This window comes from Balaenoptera ricei, chromosome 14 (assembly GCF_028023285.1).
Source record: "Balaenoptera ricei isolate mBalRic1 chromosome 14, mBalRic1.hap2, whole genome shotgun sequence".
NCBI lineage: Eukaryota > Metazoa > Chordata > Mammalia > Artiodactyla > Balaenopteridae > Balaenoptera > Balaenoptera ricei.
In genome coordinates, this window is record NC_082652.1 from 85,845,466 (window position 1) to 85,864,614 (window position 19,149).

Genomic DNA, 19,149 nt, shown 5'->3' on the forward strand with positions numbered 1-19,149 from the left:
TAAAAAGAATAAATAAAACTGATGATAATTATTATTTTATTCTATCAGTAAGTAATTTCATCCATGGATACACAAACTAATTGAAAAAATGTGTCTATGTGTCTCATAAAGAGATGCATTTCCAGTAGATGATTAGTTTATATTTAGTAATTATTTATCACAATATGTGCTATCCCATCTTACTTTTAAGCAACCACGTACCCGTAATAATCGTTAAGGTAATTCAATCCAAAAGAAACTTTTTAACATTTGGAACCTTACAGTTGTAATATATATAATACACACATATTTTATATACATATTTTTATTGCACGTTGTAGAGTAAAAACATTTTCAAGTATAAACATATGTTACAGTAAGATGATGTGGAGGAGGTGGAATAGAAATAAAAATTTAAGAAATAAAATTAACAACATAATTTTTTTTGAACAGATGACAGTGAATATCACATTTCTATGGATTTTAGATACTGCATGAAGTGTGATGCAACCATTTTATTTAAAGTGTCAATATTTAAAATTCACCAGAAAGTTTACTTTTTGAATCTAAGTAAATATAATATTTTAAGACAAACTTTAAAAAGGTAGAGGATACATTAGCATGAGAGGAAAAGAGTTTAAAGACCACAAAAATCAGTTATTTAGTGCTTTTATTTTGACTTGAAGGATACAGTAAAATTTGCATTAATCATAGTTAAACATTCCTAACTGTCTTTACTACCATTCTTTAAGGTTGAGGGAGGGATTTAGGTAAAGTTTACTTAAAAGAATTTTTGGCTAAGTTTTGGAGCTATGATATAAGTGATGACATTTTGGAGGCTTCTCTGTACACTTACAGTTGATTCAAGTTATTTGAATGAACTGAACCTCGTTGTTAGCTGTCCCTGGGTCCACTGCATTTGGGTAGCCTTCTGTTGGGGCACATTTCCTTCTTACATTCCTCACCTTTCATAAGAATATGGTATCCCTACCAGAACCTGCCTAACTGTTAAACATTTGTTCTTATATTCTGAACTAGTTGATAGTCAATACTTATCCCAAAAGCCAAATTATAAATGTATGTATCAACATGAAGGCAATGGGAAGAGCCGTTAAAGTGTGTTGACCAGGGTCAATCTGATTACAATAAAACAAATAACTCAAACTTCAGTGTGAAGAAGAGATTTGGGGGGCATGGGTGATGATGAAACTGTTGTGAGTCTAACATGGTAATCCGGAAAGAAATAATCAGATGCCCTAGGCTTGGTGGGGGATGTGGAGAGATGTGGAGAGTTGAGAAATATACAAGTGAAAGAAATCATGTTGCTTGGTGATTAATTGAATGTTGAATGCATTTTCCTTCTCTTATATTATATGATTAAATAAGAAAATATTTTTATTTATGTTACACAATATTTTTATTTTCTAGACATTTTCTCCTGAAAGATTTTTCCACTCTATGCTAAATCTAAATGTATTAGAGTAAATATTTATGTGTAATGTTGCTAATTTTCCAGAAGCAAATTATGGCAGATATTTCTGAAGTCAGAGACATGATAAGTTGCCTGGTTTAATCTTTCACAAATACCGCAGTATGAAAAGAGGAATTTTAATGAGGAATTTTGGAATTATACTGTAATGCAATTTCAAAAAAAAAAACTATTGCAAGAGACTACACTTAACAGAATTTAAAATAAAGGGACATAAACTTGGAAAATGCTTTCTAATTCTGACTCATTCACTTCATCAGATACCTTCTATTTCTGTCATTTTCAATTTAACTAATGTGATATATCATTTGTGGATAACATTCATAATTCTGCTAAATTAATAATCCTTACCATCTCCCCATCTGTGGCTTTCAACTTTTCATTTGCTAAATAGATTTTTAGTTACAACTCCATTAATCTAAATCTAAAGTTGAAGAGGTAAGTGGCAAAATTAAAGGGATTTTGAGTTCAAAAAATAATTATTAAATGATCAAAATAACTCAGTTTTTTAATAGGAGGGAGTATAGTTGTTTCATTAATTTGTTAATCATTTTTTTTCTGTTATATTGTTTTAATTGCTTTAGCTGTTCAATATTTCATTTACTGTTTTTATTTTCTTTTTTGCTCTTGCCTGTCTGGAGTGTATAGGAACTGTGAGGTTAGAGGGGCTGGCTTAGAATAAGAGATAAGAATAGGAGACCAGGACTGAGGGTTATAGGACCAAGCAGCTGATAAGGACTTTGACTTATACTCTGAATGGATTGGGAAACCTCTGGAAAGATCTGAGCAGTGGAGTTACATGATTTGATTTACTTTTTTAAAAGCTTTTTTTTTTTTAATTTATAAATTTATTTATTTATTTATATTTGGCTGCGTTGGGTCTTCGTTGCTGCACGCGGGCTTTCTCTAGTTGCAGCGAGCGGGGGCTACTCTTTGTTGCGGTGCACGGGCTTCTCATTGCGGTGGCTTCTATTATTGTGGAACACGGGCTCTAGGCACGCGGGCTTCAATAGTTGTGGCACGTGGGCTTCAGTAGTTGTGGCTCGTGGGCTCTAGAGCGCAGGCTCAGTAGTTGTGGCACGCAGGCTTAGTTGCTCCACGGCATGTGGGATCTTCCCGGACCAGGGCTCGAACCCGTGTCCTTTGCATTGGCAGGCGGATGCTTAACCACTGTGCCACCAGGGAAGTCCCTAAAAAGCTGTTTTTGATGGCTGTTTTGAGAAAGGGAATATAGATCCATGAGGAGAAGCAGAGAGTGTGGCAGTTATTAAAATAACTGAGATTTTGGTGGTTGATCAGGGCAGTAGTGGTGAAGGTAGAAAGTGGATGGATTTATTAAATAATTTGAAGGCTAAGTTCAATTGATTTGTTTTTAGTCTGAATGTGGCATATCAAAGAAAAAAAAGTTAATCATAAGTCCAATATTTTTGGCCTGATCAAAGGGAAGGATGGAGGTGATATTTGTTGAGATGGCAAAGACTAGCAGAGAAACATTTGAAGGAGAAGTACTTAATCTTTTCAGAGTGTTAGGCTTTGAAAGTCTATAGAAGTGATAAGTAGGAAGTTGAGTGTGTGGGTCAGAAGTTGAGGGGAGACTTTCAGGATGGAATGAGGCATTTGAAGGTTGTCAGCCTTTTGACTGGTATGCAGTGCCATGGGTGCACGTGCGCTTTCCAAAGGAGCAAATGCGTCAAGAGAACGGGTACACTCCAACATTCAACTCTGTCTTCTAACTTTTCTAGTAAATTTTTTCTGAAGGAAGGACGGCTAGACACATTTAAAAAATATCCTATTAGTGTTCTTTAAATTTTTGAAATTGCTTTGTCCTTAATTTATGAATGCAATATATATTCATTTTTTCCTGAAGATCGTGATTAGATTTTTTTAAAAAAGCATTCTCTTTCATATCTTAAATTGTACCCTTTTTCTGTGTTGTTTGTTTTCTATCAGACATTCTGTTTCTTAATCTTGGTCGTATTTTTTCATAGCCTTGGGGCCTTCCTATGTCCAGAGATCCTTGATTTTCTGCTCACAATGATGAATGAATATAGAATTATTTTAGTTAATTGTTGTGGATTCCCTCTACTGTTGCGTATGAAAGTGTATTTTCCTGCTTCTTCTCTCCTTTGAGTGGTTTATTGAAAGTTCTGTTGACAATGGGAGGGTTTATGATTGATCTAGTTCACTGAGAAGTAATGACCAAGATTTCAGAAATTAAGCTAGGGGCACTCAATTACCACAATGAGTTAAATTTTATTTTTTGGTGGACACAACCCAAAACCTGTTGCTTGCAATTTGTTATTCTTTTTTTAGCAAAGTGACTTTTCTTTTCTTTTGGCTAGAGATTAATGCCACACTCTCAATTTAACTGACATGAAAGTGGAGTGAAACATGCATAGACAACCTTCCAATGGACTTTGTGGCATAGTGTCCTGTTTCACTCTTGACTTTCGTGGTGCGTTTTCCACATTACCAATTCTGAACACGAAGCCTCTGTGCAGTTGGCAAATCAGCCCCTCCCTCCACCATGGTCCATTTGTAGTATGTTGGCATGATAGTATCTTCTGTTATGCTCCCTCTGTTATTTATTTCTATAAGCTTATTGCCTTTCAGAAAATTATTATGACATTTAGCTTTACAACTATAAATGCAGTATTGGTTTATGCATTGGTTTAAGAACTCAGGTAATGCATTTGGCAAGAATGTTCTCAAATTTGCTTCCCCCCGTTATTAGCTTTGTGAATTTGGGAATGCTACTTAAGCCTAGTAAAAATATGTTTTATTTTTCTTTAAGGTAGGGGGTAATAATAATAATACCTAACGCAGAGGATTACTGTTAGCATTAAGTAAGGAAATATATATCAAGTCCAGTTCCTAGAGACTAGTACATGCTTAATATTACTATTAACAATAATAACATGAGTAAGATTATTTTAAAATTTTAAATAAGTGGTATAATGATAGCTTTTATATTCTAATTTATTGTCAGATTACATACAAATTATGTAATTTTAATTCTGGAAACCTACATAGTATAGGAAAAACATGTTAATAAAACAAAATAGCCTATGTGTATATATCTACATATTATATATAAATCAAATTTCATGATTCTGCTGAAAACTTCTAATTATAAGAACAGCTCTGGGGAAAAATCATTGTTTGTATTTCTAGGATTTTTCTCATTCCTATGTTTCTTTTTATAGACTTAGGTTTTAGGTTCACTGCAAAATTGAATGGAAGGTACATAGATCTCCCATATGCACCCCACCCCGCACTCATAGGTAGCTTCCCCCATTACCAAGGTCCTTCACCACAGTGGTACATTTACTACAATTGATAAACCTACACGATACATTATAATCACCCAAAGTCCATAGTTTACCTAAGGTTCACTCTTGGTGTTGTACATTACTGGTTTAGACAAATGTATAAGGACATGCATCCATCATTAGAGTATCACACAGAATAATTTCACTGCCCCAAAAACCTGTGTGCTCCACCTATTCACCCCTTCCTCCTCCAAGCCCTGGAAACCACTGATCTTTTTATTGATGACATAGTTCTGCCTTTTCTAGAAAGTCATATAGTTGGAATCATACAGTATGGAGCCTTTTCAGATTGGCTTCTTTCACTTAAAAATATGCCTTGATGTTTCCTCCATGTCTTTTCATGGTTTAATAGCACTTTTTTTGTTTGTTTGTTTTTTAGTGCTGAACAATGTTCCATTGTCTGGATGTGCCAGAGATTACTTATACTGTTTTCCTGCAGTAGTTTTCTATAGAAATTTATTGGCCTCTTTTATAGATGTTCTACATACATTTTACCAACTTGAGCATTATACAGATGTATTTTTTCCATTGCCCAAATTTGTCTCTGTTACAATCTATACACTACTTATACTTCATAGAAAATATACATAAGTAGGATTACAAAGAGTACTATGGGACTAATATTCAAGACTGAAAGATCAGAATTAATTGGATTAGTTTAGAATCCAATTAGTCCATTATTAAGAATCTGTGGAGGTAACTAAGCTTTGTCCGATTGTCAACTTGTGAATTTAGATTAATGGAGATTTGCTGATTTGTTTTCCAACAACATAGGAGTTTTCAACTACAAGTGTAAAGAAATACATGGTTCAACTACAATATTTATAATAGCAACAACAAAACCTACCAGGTTATACATAGAAAGAAAAAAAACTGACAGCAAAATGAAAGACTAATGTGAATTATCCTGGAACCAGCCTTTGTAATATCATGTGATTATGACTTTAACTTTCTTTTTTCAGTTTGACATGCTTCATGGTCAACATAAAAATAAAATGGAAGAGATATCAGGAGATATAAAGGAAGGATCGAAATCTCAAAATAGCAGTGACAGAGTGATCTATGAGTTAAGAGCAGAGGTAAGATACTGGATAAAGAGTAATATACTAAAACATATCTGAAGGTTATTAAATGATATAATGTCCTAGGAAGTATAACTGAGGAGTCTTTGGTTATTTTATGAAAAAGAATGCTGCTGAACATCAAAGATAAAGTATCAGTGTACATGTGATCTAAAATGCTGTGAAATGATATTGGCCCAACACTATATCTGAATTGTCTGAATGTTATAAAGACAAATTGACTAAAAAACCACCTGGACACACCCCTACCCTCACCCCATATAAGGAACAAGTTCACCCCCCCACTCAGGAAGCGAGCAAGAAAGAGAAACTGTTTGTTCTTGTTCCCCCCTGCTGCAGCAGGGGCCCCAATAAAGACTTGCCTGAAAAAAAAAAAAAACCCACCTTATAGCTGATACATCTTACTGTAAATAAATACTTATTAAAAGTTTGATCAGCTGCTCTATCTCATATGTTAAGATATTATCAGGAACAATGGCATTCAAAATTTGTTACATGTAGTTCCTGGTTGAATTCACATGGCTGTTGGCAAATAGAAGTAGGCAGAATTACTTCACTTTTGTTATAGTTAATTCATTTCTTAGGTGTGCCGAGTAAAATGGTGGAAACATCTAGTTTCTGCTCCCACCATCACCACCAACGACAAATTAATTTTCACAGATTGTACACTCTGTTTTCTTTGTCTTGTTGGTAAAGGAGGAATTATCATCCTTAGAGATAGGAGGGGAGATTGAATTATTTGTACTTTATAGAACATTGTGTTAGTGCATTAAAAGTGGGAAATCATAAATTATTTATTATGTAACAGGTAATTCTGGAAGATGTCTTAGACACAAATGTGTAAGAACAATTCAGGAAATGGAATTAAGTTAGTGAAAAATATAGGTTGGGAGGAAAGTAATTTGTGCTAGAAAGTTTCTTCCTTATAAAATTCTGTAAAGAATGAATTCACACCTCAGTATGTTTTATATCAGATGAACATAGTGCAATGGAAAATGCATAGATTTCAGAATAAAAGTGGCTCCATCACTTACTGATTACTTTATTCTGGTCAACTCCTTAAGCCTCTCTGAATCTCAGTTTACAAACTGTCATAAGGGAAGTAAGAGTAATACTAGTTATCACACAGTATTTTTGAAAAGATTACGTATTTCAGGGGAAAAATTGTCAGAGGCAGAGTGCTTTACTGTTGGGAATTAGCTAAGATATTCAGGAGAATTTGCCCTTCCTGAGATTAGCTCTTCCCTTGTCACCTCTTCTATGAGTCATGTAAGGGGTGTTGGGGTGAAGGAGGATATATAGAGACATTCGTGATGAGAAAGACTGAACTGTTGAAAACATCGCTTCCTAACAGTGAAGTCAAAGGGGAAAAAATGATGGCTCGTATATCTTTTGTTTTCTAAGAGGAACCAAACCAGCAGGATAGGTACCAGTGTTCCTTGGCCCTGAGATCTGAGAAGCATCTTTGATTAAGCATCGCACACTATGTCATGTACAAGCTTATTTAGGACTTAGAGACAAATGCAGAGGAAGGCACATATGGTTGTTAATACTCTCCTCAAAAGTTGACGGCATTGTCTTAGATCATCATTTTCGGGATACATTGGGAGCCATAGCAATATAGGATCTCTGATATACAACTTTTTTAGTTTGGTGTAGTAGAAAGTTCTGAGACTCATTTGAGTAAGCTATTTCACATCTATAGAGCTCAATTATGTATCTTAAATTAAGATACAAACATTTTGCCCACCTAAAGGCACTTTTCCATAAGATATTCAAGCACTATGATATATAATTTTTGCTATTTTGAAATTCTTAGTGAAGCACTTAATGCTGAAAGCAAATGCAGACATGAATTGCCTAAGTCTTTTACTCTGTGCACTTGAATGTTATATTCGATTGAATTAAATTTCAGAAAGAAGGCTTTGTTCAAAAGAAAACAAATATTGGGACAGATTCTTACAGAAACAGTGAGCTTGTGTGTGTGTGTTGTATTTATGAGTCTATGTGTTCATTTAAATTTTAAATTAGGATAGAAGCTACCTCCTTTCTTTGGAAAAGAAGACATAACCAGTCTGTTGTCATTGTTTTGTTTTTTATACTGGTTATGTTTAGGTCTTAAAATCATATCATAACTTTTTATTTATTTATTTATTTATGGCTGTGTTGGGTCTTCGTTTCTGTGCGAGGGCCTTCTCTAGTTGCGGCGAGCGGGGGCCACTCTTCATCGCGGTGCGTGGGCCTCTCACTATCGCAGCCTCTCTTGTTGCAGAGCACAGGCTCCAGACGCGCAGGCTCAGTAGTTGTGGCTCACGGGCCTAGTTGCTCCGCGGCATGTGGGATCCTCCCAGACCAGGGCTCGAACCCGTGTCCCCTGCATTTGCAGGCAGACCCCCAACCACTGCGCCACCAGGGAAGCCCCATATCATAACTTTTTATGGTTGCATAAAAGTCATTGGGTGATTATACCATAATTTAATTAAAATATAATCTGTTTTTTAAAGTCTGTTTAGTTTTATTGTTACATATATAATCAATATTGCAGTAAACATGCATGTCCACGTGTATCTTTAAACATTTAAAAATGGCTTAGGGTAAATTCCTAAAAATGGTATGGCTTTTTCAAGAGAATGTTTATTTTTTCAGTATTTTATACACACTACCAGATTGTCCATTAGAAAAATTATATCAATTTACATTCTCACTCACCTGCAATGTATAACCATGCTCATTCTATAGCCAACAGTATATATTATTGTTTTTAAAATTTTCCTAGCTGATAGGCCAAAAAGATCATTTTAATTTGTATTTTATTGATCTAAACATACACTTCTAGTTGTTTGCTCATTTTTATTGGTATAAGGTTTATTATAATAGCTACCATTTACTGAGAACTTACTGTGTACATCACACATATATTGCTGAGCCATTGAAATATAAAATCTTATTTAATATTTTAACACTCTTATGATCTGTGTATTCTTAGCTACTTTTAATGGAAAGAATCTTAGAGAACTTACTTTGATCAAGGGTACATCAAATGTACGTTGTGCTCAAGGGTACATCAAATGTTATCGAGATAATCTTTTACCTATGTTCCTACTTAGTTCCAATTTCTCAGAGGCACACACTCAGGTCAGATTGTTCATCAGGTTAGGATCTTACCAAAGGCCACCAGCCCATGAGTTACATCCTGAAGCCACATGTTACCAGCAGTCAGTATCTGACATTGCTACCCCAGTCTGTCCTCATTCTGTGGGTTTACTGAAGCAACAACTCTGGAAATACAATAGATTTTAATTGTTGGAATTAAAAAATAGTATCTTCATATCAAACATCATGATTTTCTAACCATTGATGATCCCCATATGTCATGGGCATCTTTTTAAAACTGTTACCAACACCCACCAATTTGCTAATAGTATTGTTTGCACTTGAGGAGTGGGCTTTACTTATCTCTTAATCTGCCCAGTCTCTTTCAGAAATAGTTTGATGATGATCTTCCCATTTTGGAAATCTGATTGGTCAAAGAAATTCAAAATGCAGTCTTGATAAAAAGGCCCCAGAGTATTTAAATAATTGACTCTTCTGGACAATGTGTAATGAGGTGAATTCTCACTTGGAAGCAGGAAGTCACTTGGTAAATGAATATATCTTAACATATGCATATGCGTAACGGATGCATTTGATCTTTTCTCCACATTTAAGATCAACACCCCTTGAACTAGAAATGAGAGTTTATTTAGAATGGAAATGAACTGGCATTCTGAGTGAAGAAATTGTTACCTTTTTCTACAACCTGGCTGCTGCTTGAAAGCAAACTCATAATCAGGAAACACTCGCATTACATTTTTTAGGCCAGACATTTTGGGATAAACATTTTCCAAGGGAAAATAATTAGTTTATCTTGTATTATTCCAAAAATATATCACTTACATTTCAGTTTCAAATTTGGGGGAATTTTGATTTCGTATTTCTTTTCTGTGGTTTGTTCTTTTCTCTTCCCACCTATTCACACATTTATATCCTATTCCTATTCCACTTTGGAAAGATTAAGTAGACATACTTTTCCCTACTTAATTCAATAAATCAAATAAAAACTCTGAACATTATATGTAAAGCAAACATAAAAGACTCAAAGTTGAAGAGAAAAGGCATTCAGCTAGGTATCTTGGGACCTAAGAAATTACATGGAGGAGTTTCCTGGATTTTCTTTTCTTTGAATATATATGCCAGAATTGGAGCTGAAGAAGCTAGCAGCCTGGAAATAACAACAGGCACAGATAAAAACAAAACCAAAAACAAAATGCAACCGAAGTCTGCTTGCTCTAGTTAAAGGACTAGGGAATGGTCAGCTTAGCAAGACAGGAAACCACTAGACAATAATTGTTCTAATCCACCAAATATTACAGAAAACAGTGGTGCCCCACTCAACTCCTGTTAGTAAAGCTGAATAGGGAGCCTACACTTCCACCCTCACAAGACAGTAGAAAGTTGCCCAATCCTTCCTTCTGGAGTGTTGGCATAGAAGGCTGAGCTGGAACCAGGGTTTTATCCCTTCTGGGCAGCAGTGAGACCCCCAGAGCTTGTGGTGTCAGTGAAAACCATGTAGGGGGCCTGTACTTTCACCTCCACCCTCTCCCAGCTACAGAGGTCTAGTGGATAGCTGGAGCGCCCATCCCCATCCAGCAGTAACTAGGAGCATCCCCAGTCGGGTACCAATGGAGGTTTGCTGGGGCCTGGACTTCTACCTTCACCTGGAAGTAATGAGTCCATGCTGCTGCTTTACCTTCCAGAATGGTGCATCAGAGGAACCTGTCTGACACAGAATGTTTAGATGAGAACCAGAGTCTCATAAGATAATACCCAAAATGTCCAGGGCACAATTGACTATTACTCATCATATCAAGAACCAAAATATCTCAGAATGAATGAAAGAAGACAATCAACAAATGCCAACACTGCAAAGACAGAGATGTTTCCATTTCTTGGCGAGAATTTTGAAGTGGCCATCATAAAAATGCTTTAATCAGCAATCGTGACCATGCTTGAAACAAATGAAAAAAATAGAAATCCTCAGTAAAGAAATAGAAAGTCTCAGCAGAGAAATAGAAAATACAAAGAAGAGACAAATGGAAAAGTTAGAGGGGAAAAACACAATAACAAAAATTTTTAAAAATTATGAATGGAAGGGACAGAAGAAAGAATCAGTGAACTTGAAGACAGAGCAATAGAAATTACCCAGTCCGAATGACAAAAAGAAAATAGTCTGAAAGAAAACAAAGCCTTTGCTAACAGGGATTGAGGTAGGGGCCTGTGGGATGCTAACAAAGATCAAACACTTATGTCACTGGAGGCCAGTTTGAGAGGAGAAATTATGAGGGGCCGAATATTACTCAAAGAAATAGAGTGAAAAATTTCCAAATTTAGGAAAAGGGTCAAATCTATAGTCAAGATGCTTAGTAAACCCCAATCAACATAACCTCAAATATATCCACATCCAGATACTTAGTCAAACTTATGGAGAACTAAGAAACAATCATCTTGACAGCACCAAGAAGGAAATTACACCTGACCTACAGGGAAAAAAAAATCCAAATGACAGTGAAAATTTCATCAGAAACCATGGAGACCAGAAAGAAGTGGCACACTTTTGTCCAAGTTCTGAAAGAACTGTCAACTCAAAATGCTATATCCAGTGAAAATACCTTTTAGAACATTCTCAGATGAAAGAAAACCAAGATAATTTGTCTCCAGTAGATAAGCACATGAAAAGGTGTCAACACATTAGTCATCAAGGAAGTGCAAATTAAAACCACAGTTAGATAAAACTACACATTTATCAGAATGGCTAAAATAAAAATTAGTGACAACAGCAATGCTGGTGAGAATGCAGAGCTGCTGGATCACCCAACTCGCTACAGGAGATGTGAATGATGACAATCACATTGAGCGACAGTTTGGTGTGTTCCCAAATAACAACTATCATGTGACCAGGAAATTGTACTCCTGCGCGTTTCTCTCAGAGAAATGAAAACTTACATCCACACAAAACTTATACATGAATCTTAAAAGTAGTTTTGTTTATAAATGCCAAAACTTGGATACAACAATGATACCTTCAATGGGTAAATAATTAAAAGTCATTACAGCTATACCTTGGGATAAACTCCTCAGCAATAAAACGGAATGAGTTCTTGATCTATGCAGCAATCTGGGTGCATCTGCAGAGAAGCATGCTGAATGAAATATATCAATCTCAAAAGACAATATAGCCCATGATTCCATCTATATTACAGTATTGAAATGACAAAACTTTAGAAATGGAGAGAAGATTAGTGGTTGCTGGGGATGAAGGCATGATGGGAGGGGAGTGTGTGTGGCTATTAAATGGCAACATAATGCATCCTTGTGATGGAAATGGTCTGTATTTTGACTATGTTATTGTTGACATCTAGTTATTATACTGTACTATAGAGTTACAAGATGTTATCATTAGGGAAAACCAGATAAAGTACACATGGGATTTATTTTGATCATTTCTTACAACTGCTTAAGAATGTACAATTATCTCAAAATAAAAATTCAATTAAAAAATCCCAATCTTCTCTCAATATGTATGACAAGTTCCACCCTTTCTACATACTCTTCTGAAAATATGTATCCCTCATTTTATTTCCATTTTTGGGATCCGAGAGACCTGGGTCCAAGTTCTTAACCTGGCACTGACTTGCTGTCTGACTTCCTACTAACTACATGGATTTTCTAAGTCTGTTTGATTATCTGCAAAATAGTATTTAAGTAACAACTCATCTAAAGGATTAATTCATCCATATATGTAAAGTACTAAAAATTGTACATTATATGTATGTAGTAGGTATGCAAGAAATACATGTTTTCTCCCTTGTCATTCAAATTTCATTTAGTACATCCTATATTGGAATGACAATCCAGATTTTTAGATATTAGTAACATTGTAGATAATTCTGTGATATCCCATAGAAAACTTCAGAATACTTCTATATGTGTGTGTTCTTCCTCTCCTCAACTGTAAGCTTTTTGGAGTTTAAGGGTACTGTCTTACAGCAACTGCACTGAGCACAGTTTCTGGTGCCAAATAGGTTTCCAATAAATGTTTGACAGGGGGAAATGCATCTTTTAATGTGAATAATCTAGCTCCAAAATTAGTCTGTAAATCTTCCAAAGGAGTAAAATACATTTTCCCATTCCTGAATCACCAAGTGTCTTGCATATATCTCTTCACTCATTGACAGTTAAGGCAAGTCTTTAATGATTATATGGACAAAGACCATGAAAGTCCTGAGCAGGGAAGAACCTAAAAGGTACAGTCTAGTCCTTCATTTCACAGATTCCCTTCCTCACGTTAGCGAATTACCCACAATGGGCTCTTCCAGCTCTAGATGTGTCCCCATCCCCATGCCGTTGACACTCATTGTCTTTGATACTTCATTAGGATTAAAATCTTTCCACATAATATGAGAGAATGTTCTTTAAATGATTTCTTTTTCTTCCTAATCCTGACTGCAATATGATATAAATTGAAGGAACAAAGTATATTCATTTTTTCTCTCTTTCAGAATGTCTCTATTTATTTACTTTTAAAATGCTGCTTCCCAATTAAGGAAAAAAGACCCAGATGGGTAACATGTTAAATTTAACTTGTGATTATATAAGTAGTCCTCTTTATTTTGCTTATGGAAGATAAAACATAAACATTTTGTAACAAAATTTTTTCACACACAGAAATTGTATCATTGTTGAGGTTTAAGGGAACTTTCCTCCATGTGTGTACCAACTGGATTCTCTCTGCATAGGCAAAATGATAGTGAAGTGAAAAACAAAGCAAGGCAACAAAATAAGTAATTTGTATGCTCATTCATTCATTGTCAATCATTTATTCAACAAACACTTATCAACCATCTACAGAGTCCTTGGTACCGGAATTAAGCACGGAGGAGTTGATAGAATGATAGCCACAGTGGAAAACAAACAAACAAACCCAGCAGTTAAACACAGTGTGTTATGTACTTTGATGGGTAATGTATAGTGATCTATGTGAGTTCATAGAAAAGATATCGAGGATGAGATGTGAACGATGAACAGCATCTAACCCACGTAAAGGGGAAATGTAGAGGTAAGGACTGTAAATGATAAAGGGAGTAGCAGGCGAGAAAGCTAAAGACCACAGTATTGCCAGGAAATAAATGTAATAAAAAGAATGCTCTGACCTGTAAAAGATTTAGAGCATTTCTGTTGAGTAGGAGAATATATTGAGAAGTCTTTTTTAAATACTGGGATATTGACAGTAAAGCAAAAAATTCCTCCTTTCACTCTTACGCAACTATAGAATTATGCTGATATGGGGGGAATATTTTGATCACTAGAAGAGTAACACAGTCTAGCGGGGAGCAATTCATTACCAGGTTTTTTATTTCGGGTAAGGTGGGGGAAAATACAGAGGGCAGAAAAATGTTTTGTTCTCTGTTTGAAAAGAGAAAATGTTTTCAACGTGTTTTCTTAAATTACAAATTCAATTTTTAGTTCTGCAAATATTTTATAGTACCTACTGTGCTAGGATCTAGTAATTCAGTGGTGTCCAAAGTAGAAATGGGCCTGTCCTCAGAGAACTGCCTTCAATGAGAGACACAGGAGTCATCAAAAATTCTACAGTTAATTGCATGTTTTCAGCTCTACGGGAGCTACATAACAGATGTGCATGATGGCGGGGGAGCTGACCTAGTTAGGAATTTTAGATTTAAAATTTTAAGTACCTGAGATTTATTTACTAACATAGTTAAATAGAATCTTCTTTATGAGAAGGCTGTTATATAACTAGAAATCCGGTGCCATAATAATTTAATTTTCTGAGATTGCCACAATAGGTGTTGATTTGAATTGATTTAAATCTCTTGTATCTCATACCTCTTATCGACTTTACATGTTCCAGCAAAGAGAGTTAGGTTACTGATAATACTGTGAATGTATCCAAAATGGTTATATGATTTTGAAAGAGGATACTGATGCTTGCAAGCAGGTTAATTTAGAAGTCTGTTAGTGGTATGGATTTAAGCATTCTGGCACACTCTGAGTTCATATTGATGAAACTCAGGAAACAGAATCTATAAAAACATATTTGATTTGAGTCAACCATTAGAGAAAAATAATATTCTGGGAAAAGTGAAAATCAAACTGTCACACATAGATATGCATTCTGGTCATTTAGACAAATATAAGTCTAAATGGTCTAATTATCCAAGACGAAAACTGTCACTTGTCCTGGAGTTACGGAAAACTGATAAACACAAAATCAAATAATGGATGAAAGCTTGTGATCACTTTTGCAGGAAGTATTAAGTGCCGTGAGTAACAGGTTTTATTTTTTCAAAAAGGGTTTTAAATTATGTGGAGTAGAATAAAGTATTTAAACATCTTTGCTCGGGTATCTCAACAGCAGTAGCTTTTCCCTGGTAACTAGGTCTTTGGAAAAGTTTTCTAGCTAAGTTAGATTGATGATTTAATTACAATCTGAGATTTAGTTTCTTTAACTGTAAATTTCTTACTAACTTCTGTTGGATAGAAAACAGTCTACCAAAGATTGGGATGTGGGCGGTAATAGAAGAAACTGTGTTAATCAAAACTCTTAAATGTTGGTTTGTCTCAGAATCAGCCCACGTCTTCAGAAATCCCTGCATGTTTTGGTGCCAACCTAAAACTAACCAACCTCAAGGCACCTAGTGTTTCCTCAGTGTCCTCAGGTGACCTAAGGTCTCCACTGTGATGCCCTCTATGTCTCGTCCTCTTTGGGTCACACACATGCATTTGGGACTTTTCCTGGTCCTTTGGCCCATAAGCTCTGCACAATTCTTTCAAGATCCTGTTTACTGCTTTCCATGGTGGCAACAAGTGAACTTAGCAAATTCATATTAATATGCTATTTACATTTTCGTGGCGTCATATCAATTATTCCTCTCAATGCTTCAAATTCAAAACTGCTTTGCTAAAAGTGTTATTACAGTATAGTTGCACTGAATCAGGATTCAAATCTCCAGTAAAGAGAAATATTGTTTTATGCTAGAGGCATTTGATTTAGAACTTTCCTATTGCCATCCTTAAAAATGCTTCCCTTAGAAAACATGTTTCCATATGAACTTCTGGGAACGTGTGCTTTAAACTAAATGAGCAGTCACGCTCTTCCCTTCCACCGAAATCCCAGGTTAATATGAACATGGCATAAAAGGTGAAGCAGAGGCCTGTCAGTTTAGATGGTGGAGATCTTAGCCTCATCCTGCAGTAGGGCTTGGTTCATGGTAGTTGCCCTCAACATGGCTGTTGGTTGAATGGATGAGGAGAAGGTAAGGTACATATCAAAAAGATGAGAGCCTTCTGTTTCAACTGTCTGTGAGGTTGAAAGAAAAAAAATCAAAATGGGAGGAAGGTATAACTGAGCATAACATACTCATTTGGAAAATGATTTGATGTGTTTTATATTTTACTACATTTGATGTGTTCAAAATACACTGGTTTCCTATATGCCTATTAATACAGCTTGGTGGGTATAATATTTTATTAAAAGATTTATTTATTATTTATTTATTTTTGGCTGTGTCCGGTCTCAGTTGCAGCACGTGGGATCTTTCGTTGTGGCACTCAGGCTCTTCATTGTGGCGCATGGGCTTGTCTCTAGTTGTGGTGCATGGGCTTCTCTCTAGTTGTGACGTGTGGGTTTTCTCCTCTCTAGTTGTGGCACACGGGCTTTAATTGCCCCGCAGCATGTGGGATCTAAGTTCCCTGACCAGGGATCAAACCTGCGTCCTCTGCATTGCAAGGTGGATTCTTTACCACTGGACCACCAGGGAAGTCCTGAGTATAACTTTTTAAGGGCCAAAATATCCAGAAACTATTGACTAGTTCTGTTCCTCCAGGTCTCAAATCCGTTGTTAGTACTTCCCTCTGTAGGTGATGTGACTCCCCTTACAGGGAGTCCACCCTGATTGGTGTTCTCTCTTCTGCACAATTCCCATCTGACTCTGTGCCCACATGGTCTCCCGAGAATGCTCTGCTGCTCTTGGATATTTATTGTCCCTCTTGCATGTGAATCAAAGTTTCTATTACACTGTCTCTAAATTATATTTATGGAATAGATGATTTTATTTCTTTCCATTTTTGGGTTTTGGAGGCTGTGTTGAGAAAGAGAGATTTAGTCTGTGGTTGCGTTCTAAACTGTGATCCCCAAAAGATACTATTTTTTGACCACAGGTGGGCATCTATTATAGCATTGATTACAGAAGATAAGTTTAAGAAACTCATTTATTTGGATATTGAAAAACAGACATCTAAGTAATATAGGTTAAAGAAAGAAATTTAATGAAATTTCAGACTGAAGGACAAAAACGCTGAAATCTTGAGGGATGCTGCAAAACGCAGGGATACTTATAACGTCAATGACTGTATTAGGAAACAGTTATGTCTGCCGTGGGATAGTGCTTCTCAGATCTCAATTACAGGGAATGTAATTAACCCAGGACCCCAGCTGCTGTACTCTGAAATCCAGGCAATGACACTGCACTTGCCATAGACTACTCCCAGCCAAAGACAGGCTTCCTTGTTTTGGGAGATGCAACCCTTCTCACTAGCGACTTTGACTCATAAAGCTCCTCTGTGGTCTCACCTACCTTTGCCTGGAAGGCACTGATGTCTGAGATGATTGGACCCAACCTTCCTTCTTTCCCTGTCTCTCTGTTACTCAGAGTCAATCCTGACCACAATCTGACTGTTCTCTGCCTTTCCTGACTCCCCTGCCCTTCATTATCTCTTATAGGCATTCCCCGTAATAAATTCATTGCATTTAAAATGCCAATTGTAAGAGTTGCTTCTTGAAGTACCCAGAATAACCCAATAACAAAGACAAAAAATTAGCAAGCTAAATTCTATCAGAAAAAAAAGAAACAATGGATGTAGAAAGAGGGAAAGTCAATATTAGGAATTAATAAAATACAAATATATATATATATAAAATAGAGTTAGCAAAGCCAGAAGTTGGTTCTTTGAAAAAAAAATGAAATTCAGGCAGAATTAATTAAGAGCTATAATTAGAAAACACTAGTAATAAACAAGGGACACAGCTTTAGATAGAGCAGAGGATGCTAATAAAAATAAAATCTTACATGAGATGAATTATTGGCCAGAAAGTATAACTTACCCAGTATGACTCTTGTAAAAATAGAACATCTGAATTGATTTATAACATTAAATAAAGTAAATTAAAAATTAGTGAATTAAAACTCTTTTTATAATAAAACTCCAGCATCATAATGCTTTATGGTTAAGTTCTACCATTCAAAGTAGATAATTCCAGTTTTATAGAACATCTTCTAGAAAAGAGAAAAAAGAGGAAAAACTGCCCAATTCTTCCCACTGTGTTAGTTTAATCCTTATACTGCATCTAAGCAAGGGTCATATCAGCAAGGAAGGTTATAATCAATTTCACACATAAGTATAATGGCAAAAATACTAACCAAATACGAATAGTCTTAATCTTATGGTGAATAAAAAATTTGATTTGTCACAGGAATGCAAGGTACACTATAACATTAGATCACTTATTATATAAGTCAGCACATTGAACAGAGTACAAGAAAAAATCAATTATGTGGTTATCTACAAGTTCACTTTCAGTTGCTACAACTCAATTCATGATTATAGGGAAAAACATTTTAGCGCACTAAGAATCAAAGTGAATTTTTAAACCTGATAGAGTAACAAAATTTTAGAGCAAATATTTTATTTAATGATGAACTATTAGAAGCATGGTATCACTTTTTATTGAACATTATGTATCAGATGCTAGGCAGTTCAACAAAAGAAGAAGAAGTTACAAGAACTGGAAAGATACAAAACTGTAATGATCACAGGTGGTGCAATTATCTATTTAGAAAACACCAAATAATCTAAAAAATATAATTCATAAGAGTTTAGAGATACCACTGGATATAAGACCAATTAATATGTATATACCAGCAAAAATTATATCTATAAATATATATGTATTATAAATAGAATAGCATTTGTGTAATGATTGGTAGACCAAAGAAACAGCAGAGTAAGAGCCCAGACACAGAGCCACCCACATATGGACAGTTGATCTATCAACAGAGTTGTCATTGGAAGCCAGTGGTAAATAGAGTAGCCAGTAAAAAGCACTGACTTTAGATTAAAGATGAATGGAAGGAATTAACTTGCATTATAA

General features: G+C 35.5%; 1 protein-coding gene across 1 annotated transcript in view; it reads left to right on the top strand.

The window, feature by feature from the left end:
- Positions 1–19,149, top strand: part of CCDC102B (coiled-coil domain containing 102B) — a 217,116-nt gene that overhangs the window by 63,578 nt on the left and 134,389 nt on the right. The window contains exon 5 of the mRNA XM_059894188.1: positions 5,763–5,879. Coding sequence (XP_059750171.1) covers positions 5,763–5,879 — 117 coding nt within the window. The remainder of the gene's footprint in view (positions 1–5,762; positions 5,880–19,149) is intronic.